The 14231-nt window shown below is 39.9% G+C and overlaps 1 protein-coding gene across 1 annotated transcript; it reads right to left on the reverse strand.

The window, feature by feature from the left end:
* Nucleotides 1-1202: 1202 nt before the first annotated feature.
* Nucleotides 1203-7018, reverse strand: LOC140877277 (ABC transporter B family member 9-like). The gene is made up of 12 exons (XM_073280819.1): nt 6563-7018; nt 5927-5981; nt 5516-5691; nt 5168-5389; nt 4837-5075; nt 4229-4754; nt 3876-4149; nt 3129-3786; nt 2698-2926; nt 2356-2622; nt 1997-2260; nt 1203-1907 (listed from the first exon to the last, which is right to left on the reverse strand). Exons 1-12 carry the CDS (start codon nt 6803-6805, stop codon nt 1266-1268), a joined length of 3795 nt encoding a protein of 1264 aa, XP_073136920.1. The 5' UTR covers nt 6806-7018; the 3' UTR covers nt 1203-1265.
* Nucleotides 7019-14231: the final 7213 nt, after the last annotated feature.

Consider the following 14231-nt stretch of genomic DNA (forward strand, 5'->3'; position numbering starts at 1 on the left):
TACCACAAGCGCAACAAAAAGATGGAGGTTTAAAAATAAATCTATGCGCGCCACAAAAACGACACGGAGGCACCAATGGTAAGCCACACATCAGCAAAATGTCTCCTTCATTGTCTGAATTGAAAGTTTGGAATTAAAAAGAAAAAAGGATGCATTTGGGGAATAAAAACAAACATTTGAGGCAGAGTTCCAAGGGAAAAATTTCGAGACAAAGCATCACCTAACACTTACGATTAGGACGACATGCCACAGGAACAAACCCAATTTGTGCTGCAACATTAAAAAATATCATTGGACGAGAGAAAGATAATATGTATGCAAATAAAACAAGGGGCAAAGAACGGTATCTAACAATTGGAAGCGGGGGAAGCAGAGGAACCAACGTGCGAAGCCTCAGAAATAAGGAGCAAAGAACGGTATCTAACAATTGGAAGCGGGGGAAGCAGAGGAACCAATGTGCGAAGCCTCAGAAATGGTTCTGCCATATTTAAAAAGCACCTTGTAAACCATCCAAAGCCAAAGGAAAATATTGACATGAATTTTGGAAAGAATGACATGAAGAAGAACATGAAGAAAAACACAGGTGGAAGAAAGCAGCACAGGCCTTGCGAGAAAGCCCGAGACGACAGCCGAGCTCCTACCCGGTGTCATGAGATTCAGTAGAACGATAGTGGGAAAATAAAAGGAGCAGACCACAAATGCAAAATAATGAAGCACGAAGGCACAAAGAAATGAGAAGGTAAGAAACGGTAGGCAGTAATGAGAGCTTGTATTAATGGGCAATAATGAAATTAAGTGCTATTATTGTTAAGAAAAAAAGAAGAAGAAAAGAATCGGTTTTTGTTAAGAAGAAAAGAAGCGGAAATATGTGGAAAGAGAATACGCGAAAATGTAAGAAGAAAAGAAGGGAAACTCACAGGGTAGTTGGAAGGATAAATAAGTAATTTCACATTTCAAACTGGCTTATTTAGATTATAGTAGATAGTAGATATAAGATTCGATTCGATTCGATTCGTTTCGTTTAAGTACGCAAGATCGATCGACTGACTTAACATAAACTAGTAGGCTCAAATATATAAATTGTCATTCCCAAACTAGAGGGATGGATTTGATTTCAAGAGAAAAATGGAGAAGCTAGCAAAAGGAATTTACCCTGAAGCTTATATGCAAAATAATCACCAAAGAATGAGATAAAAAAAAATTATGTATTCTCCCTTGAACTTACAGAATCTCAAACTCCTATATTTCCTACATTACACATTGTCTTATGAACTTGAGTGAAGAGCTACCAACGACGCGTAAATGCCATCTTGGATCTTCAACAACGTATCATGCCTACCCTTTTCAGCAACCACCCCATTCTTCACCACAGCAATCGTGTCCGCACCGATTATGGTCGACAGACGGTGCGCGACAACAATGGTGGTTCTGTTCACCATCACTTTGTCTAGTGCATCTTGTACTATTCGTTCCGACTCTGTGTCTAGTGCACTTGTTGCCTCATCAAGTAGAAGAATTTTCGGGTCCTTTATGATGGCTCTGGCGATGGCGATTCTTTGTTTTTGTCCCCCTGATAACTGGACTCCTCGTTCCCCAACGTTAGTTTCGTAACCTTGAGGTAATCCGGATATGAAGTTGTGTGCATTCGCGGATTTCGTTGCTTGAATGATCTCTTCTTCTGTTGCTTCACCTTGTTTTCCGTAGGCGATGTTGGCGCGGATGGTGTCGTTGAAAAGAACAGGTTCTTGGCTCACCAATCCCATTTGTTGCCTCAGCCAGCTGAGTTTGAATCTTCTAATTTCGACTCCATCCATGAATATTTCCCCGGAATCAGGGTCGTAAAATCTTTCTATTAGACTGATAACTGTTGATTTACCACTTCCACTTTCTCCAACAAGAGCAACAGTCTGAAAAAGTGATCGGATAAGGCTAATTTTTCTACTGTTCAAGTCATAGGAGACGAAGATATGGGAAGAATATAATGGTGGAGCTTTACCTGCCCAGAAGTGATGGTTAGGCACAAATCCTTGAAGATTTGGATGTCAGGTCGCGTTGGATACTTGAAACTCACATGTTGTAACTCAATATCACCGCGAGTAATGGGCAACGTCGTGCCTTCGTCGCTGCCTGAATCAATCTTAGGTTGGCTGTCAAGTATCTGAAATATGGAGGCAGCAGAGTCTTTAACTTTGTTAACATCTGGAGCTGTTGCACTTGCTTGAGAAATTCCCATGGCTGACATTGTAAGCGCAAAGAAAACCTGAAAAATAATCATTTCAACCCGAATTAAACGGCCTGAAATAGCTAAGAATCAGTCCAAGCAAGTAAACCATGGGCAAAAGAGTCTTAAATCACCTTGAATACTTCACCAAATGTTGCTCTATCATGTTTCACAAGAACGGCGCCAATATAGAAACAAAAGGCGTTTGCGCAGTATAGTGCCAAAGAGCCGACACCAAAACTTGCTCCGCTAACGATACCGAGCCTGACTCCTTGCTTCAAAGGAGCCTCACATTTCTGCTCATACATTTTCATTACCTTGTCTTCAGCCCCAAACGATGCCACGGTTCGGATGCCACTGACTGCATCATTTGCTACCTGGCTAGCTTCTTCATACATCACCTGCATTATACATATATCACATATTTTCCAGCAAATAGTAATTCTGTTTTAGTAAATAGCGGTGTCAAAAGAAACCTTGGCATCGGCACTGAAGCCTTTGTAGAACTTCATCTGAAAGAATCCTTGCAAGCCAACAAACGGCAGCACGAGAAGTATTATGATGGCCAATAGCCAGTTCGCTGTAAAGGCAATAACAAGACCGGCGATCACAGTTGCCATATTTTGGACTATCAGACCTAAAGCATCTCCCACCAGGCTTCTTACAGTCGAGGCATCGGTAGATAGCCTTGCCCCAACAGCACCGCTGTATTCAGAAAAACAAAAACAACTCCCGTTAAATATTAAAATTTAGACCCAACGCATCTCGTGCACCAAAAGTTATAGCTGATGGTTGCTGTGAACTTAAATATTTAAAAGTCGAGAACAACCCAATCAACATGTTTCTAGTCATGCCACAAAAACGTTGGTGTTGCCTTAAAGAATAAAGAAAAAAGAAGAGGACTGACCTTGAGTTGGCGGGATCATCAAACCAGCTAATTTCTTGGTGCACTATCTTTTTGAACGACAAAGAACGGATTCTTTGAATCAATTTACCACCAGCAATTCCAAAAAAGTAGTTCTGAACTGGTAACGCAACCAATGTGCACATGCCTAAGACAGCAAACATGAGTCCCCAAAATTTTGAGTCGCTCCTCAGTCGCTGTGGAGGTTCGAAGAAAATTTTAATGGCTGTTGAGAGCAGTAGGCCAAAAATTGGGAGAACTACACCATGTGCCCCTGCACCGATGGATCCAAGTAGCAAATACGGCAACTCTGGCTTATTTAGGTAGGCGAGACGTCTAATGGAAACTCTCTTACGTTTCTTCAAAGTTTCAACATTCTTTTCATCAATGTCATCACTTATTTCAGCTTCTCGGATGTCAGAAAAGTCAGGAACACCATAGGTGATGGCGAACGAATGCCTAGCAGATTCATTGCTTGTAGATCTCCTCATTGACATTCTCTGACTCGAAGACTTTATCAAGCTTTGATCTATGTCAGCAGCAGCATCTGCTTTCTGAAAGTTGTGTCCCCTCGAAAATTCGGCCTGTTTAGCTCCTTCTTGCATGCGAACAAGCTGTGTATATGCTCCCTCGGGATCATTAATCAATTCAGCATGAGTACCTAGAATTAAATTTTTCATTAAAAACAGCACATTAGACACATGATAAATAAAATCGTACTAATGAATTAAGTTGTTTATAATCATGTACCTTGTTCTACTAATTTCCCAGCATGCACCACTGCAATAAGGTCTGCATTTCTGATAGTAGTCAACCGATGTGCAACAACCACTGTTGTTCGATTCAACATAACATTTTCAAGTGCTTCTTGTACAATAAATTCCGACTCTGCATCTAGAGCACTCGTTGCTTCGTCCAGAAGCAGTATTTTCGGATCTTTCAAAATGGCTCGAGCAATTGCGATTCTTTGCTTCTGACCGCCAGAAAGCTGAGTCCCATGTTCACCCACCATTGTGTCAAGCCCCTGCAACCATAACTTTGTATTACAAAATCTTAAAATATAACACAACAAACCATTAGAAGGAGTAAATAATTTACTTCACCTGGGGTAGTATGTCAATGAATTTAGCAGCATTGGCAAGCTCGATAGCCTTCCTAATTTCCTCATCGGTAGCGTCTCCTTTGCCGTATAATATGTTTTCCTTTATAGTCGTAGCAAATAATATAGGCTCCTGACTTACAAGTCCCATTTTTTCTCTTATCCATTGGAGTTTCATGTTCTTCAAATTCACCCCATCAATCAGGATTTCTCCAGCATCCGGATCATAAAATCTCTCGAGTAAGCTGATCACTGTGGACTTTCCACTCCCACTTTGCCCAACCAGAGCTGCAGTTTTACCACTAAGGACATGAAGTGAAAACCCCGCGAAAATTTGGACGTCCGGCCTCGCTGGATATCTAAAATGCACATCCTTCAGTTCTATTTCACCTCGTATATCTTCTAGTACAGTTCCACTGGCATCAGATGCATTGATTTTTGGTGTTCGTTCAATAGTCTCAAACATCTTGTATGCTGCAGCTCGACCTGCTGCGAATGCATTTATGCATGGAGAAGTCTGGCCAAGTGACCTGATCAAGTCCATTATAAGATTGAAGAACGCAGAAAAACTTGAAATCTTTCTTCTTTGCATAAAACTAATGAAACACTTACATCCCCCCGGTCATTATCGACATAATAACATTGATGACATTCCCTCCATTATAACCTTTCTCTACGATTAATTTGGCACCATACCATATGGCAAGTCCATAAGTTCCGAAAACAATCAACGTCACAGCACCAATTCCAAAGCCTGAAGCCATCCCTTGTTTGACAGTTGATGCATAAGCAATCCGCAGTTTGCTCTCGTAATTGTCTATCGCCCTTTTCTCTCCCGTGTATGATGCAACCTATGGATAAAGTAAAGCAGATTCCTCTTATATAAAGATACTGTAATTCAATGTAATATATGGTCTTGTGCAAATTGGTCGGTGAATTCTACCGTTCTAATTGCTCCGACGGTCTGTTCCACTACATTTCCAGCTTTCGCGTATGCTATTTGCCCACGACTCGACATCTTTGACATGATCATTGCTGCGGTTCCTCCAGCTATGACAAGAGCAGGAATGCAAGAAACTAACACCACGGCTAGGCGCCATCCTTTGCAAAAAGCAATAATAAAGCCACCGAAGAAAGTCGACATAAATTGGATAAATTTCCCAACCTGTGAAAATCACTTACTAGTAAAGTTTATGTGGAGAGCTCTGGCATACCAAACCTTTTTTTTTTTGTTGGAATTACCAAACTTGACAGTGCATTTCATTCACCTAGTGTTGCTTAAGAAACTTACTTTTTCACCCATAGCTTCTTGGATAAGAATAGTGTCCCCAGACATTCTCCCAATGACCTCTCCTGTTGTTGTTTGAGTATCAAAGAACTCAATATCTTGCCTTAGAATGGTTTTCAAGTACAACCCTCGTATTCGAGTAGCTTGTCTTTCTCCAGTCACCATCCAACATACCATTTCTGCAAGGAAATCATGTCATTCTGCCTTTAGCACATCTGTGCAAATTTGATTGTAATCCATAATAAAGTTTACTTGATACAAAAGCTAATGACTGCCGGAAGATGAGTAATTTGATAGTCATTACTCTTGATCATACTCTCTGCTCTAAGGCACATCGCAAAGATTCTAGCATTCGCTGTAAATAAATAACTATATGATATATGTGCCATAGAAAAGAAAACAGTATCAACTTACGAAGAAGTGCAGCGCATCCGGCACCAAGTCCCAAGTACACATATTTGAGGGATACCTGTTATAGAATGCAGATAAGTTTACTTTAACAAAAATCAACTATAAAAGGGATACTCAATGTGGGGAAAAAAGGCTATCCAGAGCTTTTTCATAATAATATCCAGATTTCATATTTCAGGATTCTTAAGATTTTATGTTGTTAGAATTTAATTTGAATTCTTAGACAACAACAGTGATCTCCTTTTATAAGATGATACAGAAAAAACTTATGATCACGATTTGATCGTTCGCAACACATTAGTTTTGCATCTTCTAATAATTTCCGCAACTAATCCAAATAATTTAATGTTCAAACAGCCTTCAAAAACTTATTCAAATCCTTCAACACAGCATTTTATGTTATCTTTGGAGGGTTGGTGCGAAAACTGATTATAGGGTTGGAAAAATATCTTCGAGTCGTGCAAAGAACTGAATTAAAGCATATTTTCATAAAACGGGATTCCAAGTCAAGTGCTTTTAAGCCCCTACAAATTCATGCAGCAAGAAACTCAGCCAAAATAGAACGCAAAAAATAACGAAATCCAAACAAAGAAACCGAGATTTCAAGCCAAGAAATTCGAAAACAAAAAGCAAAATCACCTGGGACACTTCATGCACAACATCTGATTGATTGGTCCCGCCGAAAGTATTAATCAACTGGCCAAAAATAAGAGTCATGAGCGGCTGTGTCATGCCATTGCCAATGGCGGAGATTGTCCCCACAACGATGAGGGCCACATCGAACCTATCTGCAAAAGAAAAAAGTTTAAAGAACGAAACTTTCTGGTCTCCAACTTTCTTTTCTGAAGAATGCTTCAATGTCTGGCCTTCTTCTTCCGCCATTTTTGTGCAGTCTTTTTTCTCCTCAAGTTTTCGGTGGAATGGTTCTTGAATTGATTTCAAGAAAACAGCCCCAGTTTTCTCGTGGTGGTGAAAAATAAAGAAGAGTTTTCAGAAACTTGCATTCATGATTCTTGAACCATATTCGTTCCTTTATATAATATATATATAATATCAAACAAATTTCCGAATTTGTTGCGTTTAGATGTTCATTAATTCAAGAATTAACCCCTTCTAGAAATTCTTGAAATAGACATTCTATTCCTTGCGCAAGAATCAGGCCCATAATTTTCTGGAGTATATTGAACAGATTTTGCCGGATTTCTAGGATTATTTGAAATGAATGATGGCTTCTAGAAACTATTATCATGTAGTACTTCTTGATTCTCATATGTTTCTCATGCAAAAAAAAAGGTGATTTGGAATTTTTTTTTTTAAAGCCAAACAAGTAAACCTTCATTAAATCGGAGAAGAGTAATTACAATCAAATAACAGAGAATCATAAGTAATTGTTGGGGCATCATAAAAAAACACACGGACTAGCATAAGAATTGGCCGCTCTAGCGAGTGTGTGAGCAACCATATTCGTTTGTCGTCTAACGAACCGAACCTTGTAGTTAGGTTCTTGTGACATAAAGGAAAGACTCTCCATAATAAAAGTACCGAATTCACTAAGATCCATCAGATTTTATAAATAGCATTTGTAAAGATTTGAACAACAATAGAAATCCTACTGAAATAATATTGCAGGCCAATTCTCACAGAATTGGATTAAACACACATACACATATCCAACCACACAGCTCAATAATGAATGAACTCAAGAACACGTAGTTCGGTCACAAGTGACCTACATCCACGGAGAAGCAACCAAGATCATTTATTGATTCACCAAAGTGTTTCACAAGTTATCCAACTCAAATCAGATAAATAAATTATGTAGTAGTGAGAGTAGGGATCGTTCCTACGAGGAAAGTAAAATTTAATTGTGTTCCTTAAAATACTAAAAATAAATAGAGTGGTTTTTGGATTGAAATTAACTACTATTAATTAAAAGCAAATTAAAATGAAATTCTATCAACTAGCATGTGAGAATAAAAATTATATCAAAGAAATCAATTAAAACAAGCTTTGGTATCGGTCGATTATACCCTTGAAATTATTCATTCCATAATCGATTATCTAAAAATAATTAATTCTCATTGAATATTCATCATTGGAAACTTAATTCCTATTTCACCTTAATTTTAGTTAACTAGACACAAGCGTTCTAAATTAACCCTTACCAATGAATTAACTCAATACAAGTGATTAGATTTAAATTCAAGGCAGCATGAAAACTAGTAAAATTGATGAATCTAGACAACACATACACAAGCGGATGTATTTAATCTATTCAATTATTGTTTCTACGAATCAATAAATTCACAAGCGAAAAATATTAATCGTATTTGCTTCACAAATCAGATGAATCAAACAATTACGGATTTGATGTCTAATTTAGCAGTAGATTGTATGATAAAATCACAGGGTGATCAATCCAATAATCTCACATATAAGCATGAAATAAATCTCAAACAACTTTTGATATTCAAATAAAAATCAAACACTGAAAATTCAAATCTCACAAATAAATAAATTCAAGGGTTCGTCTTCCTCAACCAAGTTCTAGAACCTAGTCACAACGATTCATGAAATTCTCCAAAAAAATTTAAAAGAAGAGAAGAAGTCTAAGTATATTAAAAGAAAACCTAGCCGCCAAGGGTTCTTGGTGTTCCAAACGTCTCAGTCTGATTACAAAAATAGAAAATCGGAATTATCTCCTTAAAAATAGCCTAGAGTCCTTAAAAATAAAGTTTCCTTGTTAACAGATTTTTTTCCGAACTGCGCGACTCGCTCGATCGGTTGAAACTTACCGATCGAGCTAAAATAGTTCTGACCCTCTTCTGTTCTTTCATATCTTCGTCCGCTCGATCGGTTGAGTTATGCGTATCGAGCGAAAATAACTCTGTCTCGGAATTCAGCACCTTGCTTGCTCGATCGGTTAAAACCCACAGATCGAGCGAAATTACTTATGTCCACTTTTTCTTCAAAATGCCACGTCCTACAAAATAAACTCGGGAGCATATAATGTAGACATGATATATTAAATACGAGAAAAATACTGAATTAAAACAAATGAATGCATGCAAAACAACAACAAAATGATATTAAAATATACAATAAAAAACACAATTATCAATCACATTTCGTTATAATGGACATAAATTAAATAAAATCAATCTTAGAATTATTCATAAATTTATAGTTTTTGGTTTATTTCAATAAAATATTTGGTAATGAATCATTAAAAAGAATAAATATTTATTCATGAAGAATTTAATATTCCAGTGATCCGTATGATTTTATGTAGTAACACAGAATTCCATTTTAAGATAATAATATGATAATCATGATTAAGGGTTCAGTCTAAGCTGTTGAACTGCAGCTAGGGAATATGAGGAGCTAGGGAATATGAGTAGCTATGGAAACATGAGCAGCTAGGGAATCTGCTGCTAGGGATTATACAGCTAGGGATTCTTTAGCTAGGGAATTCTCTTGCTAGGGATTCTACGGCTAGGGAATTCTGCTGTTAGCCTGTTAGGGAATTTCGTTATTAAGGAAGTTTGAAAAGCTGCTAGGGAATCCCGAACTGCTAGGGAATCCCGACCTGCGGCTAGGGAATCCCGAACTGGTATTAGGGAAGCCCGAACCCTCAAGGACAGACAGGCAGGTGTGTGGACGCTTGCATGCGTGACAGCTGGCGCCTAAGCATGAGGTGTCAAAAATGGTAATGACTCAGCTCAAGCATTTGATACGTGGCATGCATACACGAGCTCGGACGTCTCGACATTGGTTTGAGAATCCCGAACACCCCAGATATTTGCCTATAAATAGGGGGTCGCAGATTCATTTCAAAGCATATATTTTAGAGTGAGACCATGCTCAGGTGAGGATATTGAATCCCGACCCGAACTACAATTTCCCGACCCAAACTAAGAGATCGAGAGATCCGACCCGACCCGACCTGATATTCCCGACCCGAACTGAACTTTATAGAGGGCACCCGAACTGCATTTTCAAAGGGTTAACGACGGATGAACGCTTTGTACCTAGGTCCTGAATTATACTCGAACTAGCACGTAGGAGATACGTACACATTGACTGAGATTGCTATCGAATATACATGTTTATATGTTGCATTTACTTGGCATTATTATGTGGCATGATGTATGGTTTACTGCTTTTCATATTCATATGTCATGTGCGCATACATGTTGAGCCTATTCTTTTGTTATACCTGTATTTAGTCTAGAGCCGGATGTACCGCTATAACGGGGGGTTCTAGGAGATATTCTAGAACCGGATGTACCTTATAGTGGGGGGTTCTAGGCGAGGGTGGTTGTACCCAAAGGTTTGATCCGAGCGGTCACAACACTCATTGGCGCCAGTTATTAGCATGACTTTCAGATGACTTATTACCCGTCATCATGATTGCATGCATCATATACATATGTTTACTCATGTTTATGTACTGGGCGTTAGTCGCTCACGTCCTAGTTATTATCTTGGACACTCCATTCCACGGGGCAGGTCGCGGGATGGACGGAGCTGGGAGTTCGAGGAAGGACTAGGGAGAAGGAGCTTGTAGAGGATATTTTATACAGCATGATTCGATATAGCTGTATAATGTTTACTTTATTTCTTTTTGATATGGTTGTATCGCTACTGAGGATAAGCTTTGAACTACTGTATTAAGCTTTGATATGTACATTATGGGTTATGTTTCCGCACATTTTACTCTGTTCAGTAATTATGCTTTAATTAAGTTAATGCATGCTATAGTTTCTAGTTAGTAGGTGATTCACTGCTGGGTCACTACATTTGTGGTATCAGAGCATGCATAGATTTTGGGATTAGGACTTGGGATTTAGTCTAGTCTTGAGTATTTATTGCGCATTTGGGATTTTAAATGTGCAAATCTTTTTCAGATATGGCTGATAGAGGTGACGAGAGCCATGGCAGTGTTGGTCAGGCAGGTGGCCATCAACATTGCCATCACCATGAGGGTAGACGTCGCTATACGATTAATAAACTTCTGCAAGTAGCACCGAAACCCTTAATGGGAGGCAAAAATCCCGAGGAGGCAAGGAATTGGATGGCCAGGATCGAAAGTGCATTTCGAGCTTTCGAATGTACTGAGGAGCAGAAGATGGAGGTTTTAGAGTTTGTTCTAGATGGACGTGCACGATTATGGTGGGATGCCAAGGCTGCTCAGGCACGTACTGAGAGAGGACGGGTGACTTGGGAGGATTTCCGTCAGGAGTTCCAAAAATTATATTTTCCTCCAGCAGTCCGTCAGGCGAGATCGATGGAGTTGCTTACGCTGAGGCAGGGATCTATGACTATTGACGAGTATCAGCAGCGATTCATTGATCTGCTACCTTACAGTCCCCATATCAATGAGAGTGATGCATCCAAGTATGATATCTTTCTGCAAGGTCTCAATCAGGACATATATTCACAGGTGGTTGTTTGTGATGATCCGACATCTTATGAGACTCTGGTCAATCGGTGCCGTCAAGTGGAGAACAGCAACAGGCGAGCACAGCTGATGATGTCAGGACAGCCTGGTGGATCTCTTGGGCCTAGGGCTCAATCTGTTGTTCAGTCAGGTACCACTTCTTCTTCTACTATTTCTTCTTCTGGATCTCCGGTTTGGGAAAAAGAAGAAAGATGATCGTTGTACTCACTGTGGTGGGAAGCATCCTACGGCAGCATGTTGGAAGGCATCTGGTGCTTGTTTCATCTGTGGCGAGCAGGGGCATCTGCGGAAAGATTATCCTACTTGTATGGGAGCTGCCAGTGGATCGGGATCGCATATGGGATCTCAGGCTTCTACTCATCCACGTCAGCAGCCAGCATCACCTAGTTCTTCCAGTTTTTGCCCACACACCCAGGGGCATGTATTTGCTCTGTCTCAGGATCAGGCTACAGAGGGAAGCGATCGCATGTTGGCAGGTACCTTTTTGTTATGTGGTATTCCTGCACTTGTTTTAATTGATACTGGAGCATCGCATTCCTTTATTTCTAGCTGTTTTGTTAAGAGACATAGATTGTCTTATGTATCATTAGACCTGAATTTAGTTGTATCTACTCCGCTGGAGCAGGAGGTAGTAACTAAGCTTCTAGTGATGAGTTGCCTTCTGGAATTTGAGGGTCATGTGTTGTCTGCTAATCTGATGATTTTAGCGATGGCAGATTTTTATTGTATTTTGGAAATAAATATGCTGACTTTGCATCACGCTACTGTGGATTGTTATCAGCGTCTGGTACAGTTTCATCCGGATGAGGGTGATAGCTGGTACTTTTATGGTGAGGGTGCGCGACCTCCGATGCCACTTGTTTCGGCTCTGAAGGCATGTCATGTCTTAGAGTCAGGTGGGAAGGGCTACCTCATCTATGCAGTTGATATGTCCACGAGTAGTCCGGATATCGATCAGCTATCGGTTGTCAGCAAGTTTTCTGATGTATTCCCTGATGAGATTCCTGATTTTCCTCCGGTTCGAGAGGTTGAATTTGGTATTGATCTAGTACCAGGAACTACGCCTATATCCCGAGCACCTTATCGTCTGGCACCGTCAGAGATGAGGGAATTGAAATAGCAGTTGCAGGATCTTTTTGATAAGGGATATATTCGTCCGAGTGTTTCTCCGTGGGGAGCACCTGTGTTATTTGTCAAGAAGAAGGATTGATCGATGCGATTATGTATTGATTACAGGCAGCTGAATCATGTCACCATCAAGAATAAGTATTCTTTGCCACGAATTGATGATCTGTTTGATCAATTACAGGGTACTTCTGTTTACTCTAAGATAGATCTGAGATCAGGATACCACCAGATGCGGGTACGAGACTCAGATATTTCTACGACTGCTTTTAGGACAAGATACGGGCATTATGAATTTTTGGTGATGCCATTCGGCTTGACGAATGCATCGGCAGTCTTTATGAATCTGATGAATCAGGTATTTCGAGAATATCTGGATAGATTTGTCATCGTCTTCATTGATGATATTCTTGTCTATTCTCATGACAAGGATGAGCATGCACAGCATCTGAGAATTATTTTGCAGACGTTACGAGATAAGCAGCTATATGCGAAATTGAGCAAGTGTGAATTCTGGCTTGAACGGGTAGTGTTTCTCGGTCATGTGATTTCTAGTGAAGGAATATCTGTTGATCCAAGTAAGATAGAGGCAGTGCTGAACTGGTCTCGTCCGACAACGGTTGCTGAGATTCGTAGTTTCTTGGGTCTAGCGGGTTATTACCGTCGGTTCATCGAGAATTTTGCACAGTTGGCCAGGCCTTTGACATAGCTTACACGGAAAGATGTAACCTTCATATGGTCCTCAGATTGTGAGGAGTCATTTCACGAGCTGCGTAGACGTCTTACTACTGCACATGTGTTAGCTTTACCTTCTGGATCGGGAGGTTATGTTGTCTATACTGATGCCTCTGGTCAGGGGTTAGGATGTATTCTGACACAACATGGACATGTTATTGCCTATGCTTCTCGATAGTTGAAGACGCATGAGAATAATTATCCAGTACATGATCTCGAGTTAGCCGCCATTGTATTTGCACTCAAGATCTGGAGGCATTATCTTTATGGCAAGAAATTTGAGATATTCACGGATCACAAGAGTCTGAAATATTTATTCACTCAGGCGGAGTTGAATATGCGACAGAGACGCTGGATGGATCTTTTGAAGGATTATGATTGTGAAATCAAATATCATCAAGGTTCTGCTAATCTTATTGCTGATGCCTTGAGTCGGCACGTGAGACTTTCTGCACTTCATACTAGTGAAATATCTTATTTGGTTCAAGAGTGTTGTTCATTGAGTTTTACGCTCAAGCACAAGAAAGTGAGGAATGGAATTCGATTGTATACTATTCTATCTGAGCCAGCATTGTATTCTCGGATCAGAGATGCTCAGATATCTGATGTTAAGACTCAGCATTTGGCACGTCTAGCCAATGGAGCTAATACATCTGGATTCCATTATCAGGCAGATGGTTTATTATGCTTATCGAATCGAGTGGTTGTGCCTGATGTTGCGGAGCTCAAGAATGATATTCTTTCTCAAGCTCACAGGAGTCGATTGTCTATTCATCCTGGAAGCATGAAAATGTATAAGGACTTGCGAACTAGATTCTGGTGGAAAGGGATGAAGCGGAGTGTATATCAATTTGTTTCAAGATGTTTGGTTTGTCAACAGGTCAAGGCTGAACACCGACGACCAGGTGGATTACTGCAGAATCTTGAGATTCCCGAATGGAAGTGGGAGCACGTGACTATGAATTTTGTCACCCACTTGCCTAT

The sequence above is a fragment of the Henckelia pumila genome, chromosome 2, assembly GCF_033568475.1.
Source record: "Henckelia pumila isolate YLH828 chromosome 2, ASM3356847v2, whole genome shotgun sequence".
Taxonomy (NCBI): Eukaryota; Viridiplantae; Streptophyta; class Magnoliopsida; order Lamiales; family Gesneriaceae; genus Henckelia; species Henckelia pumila.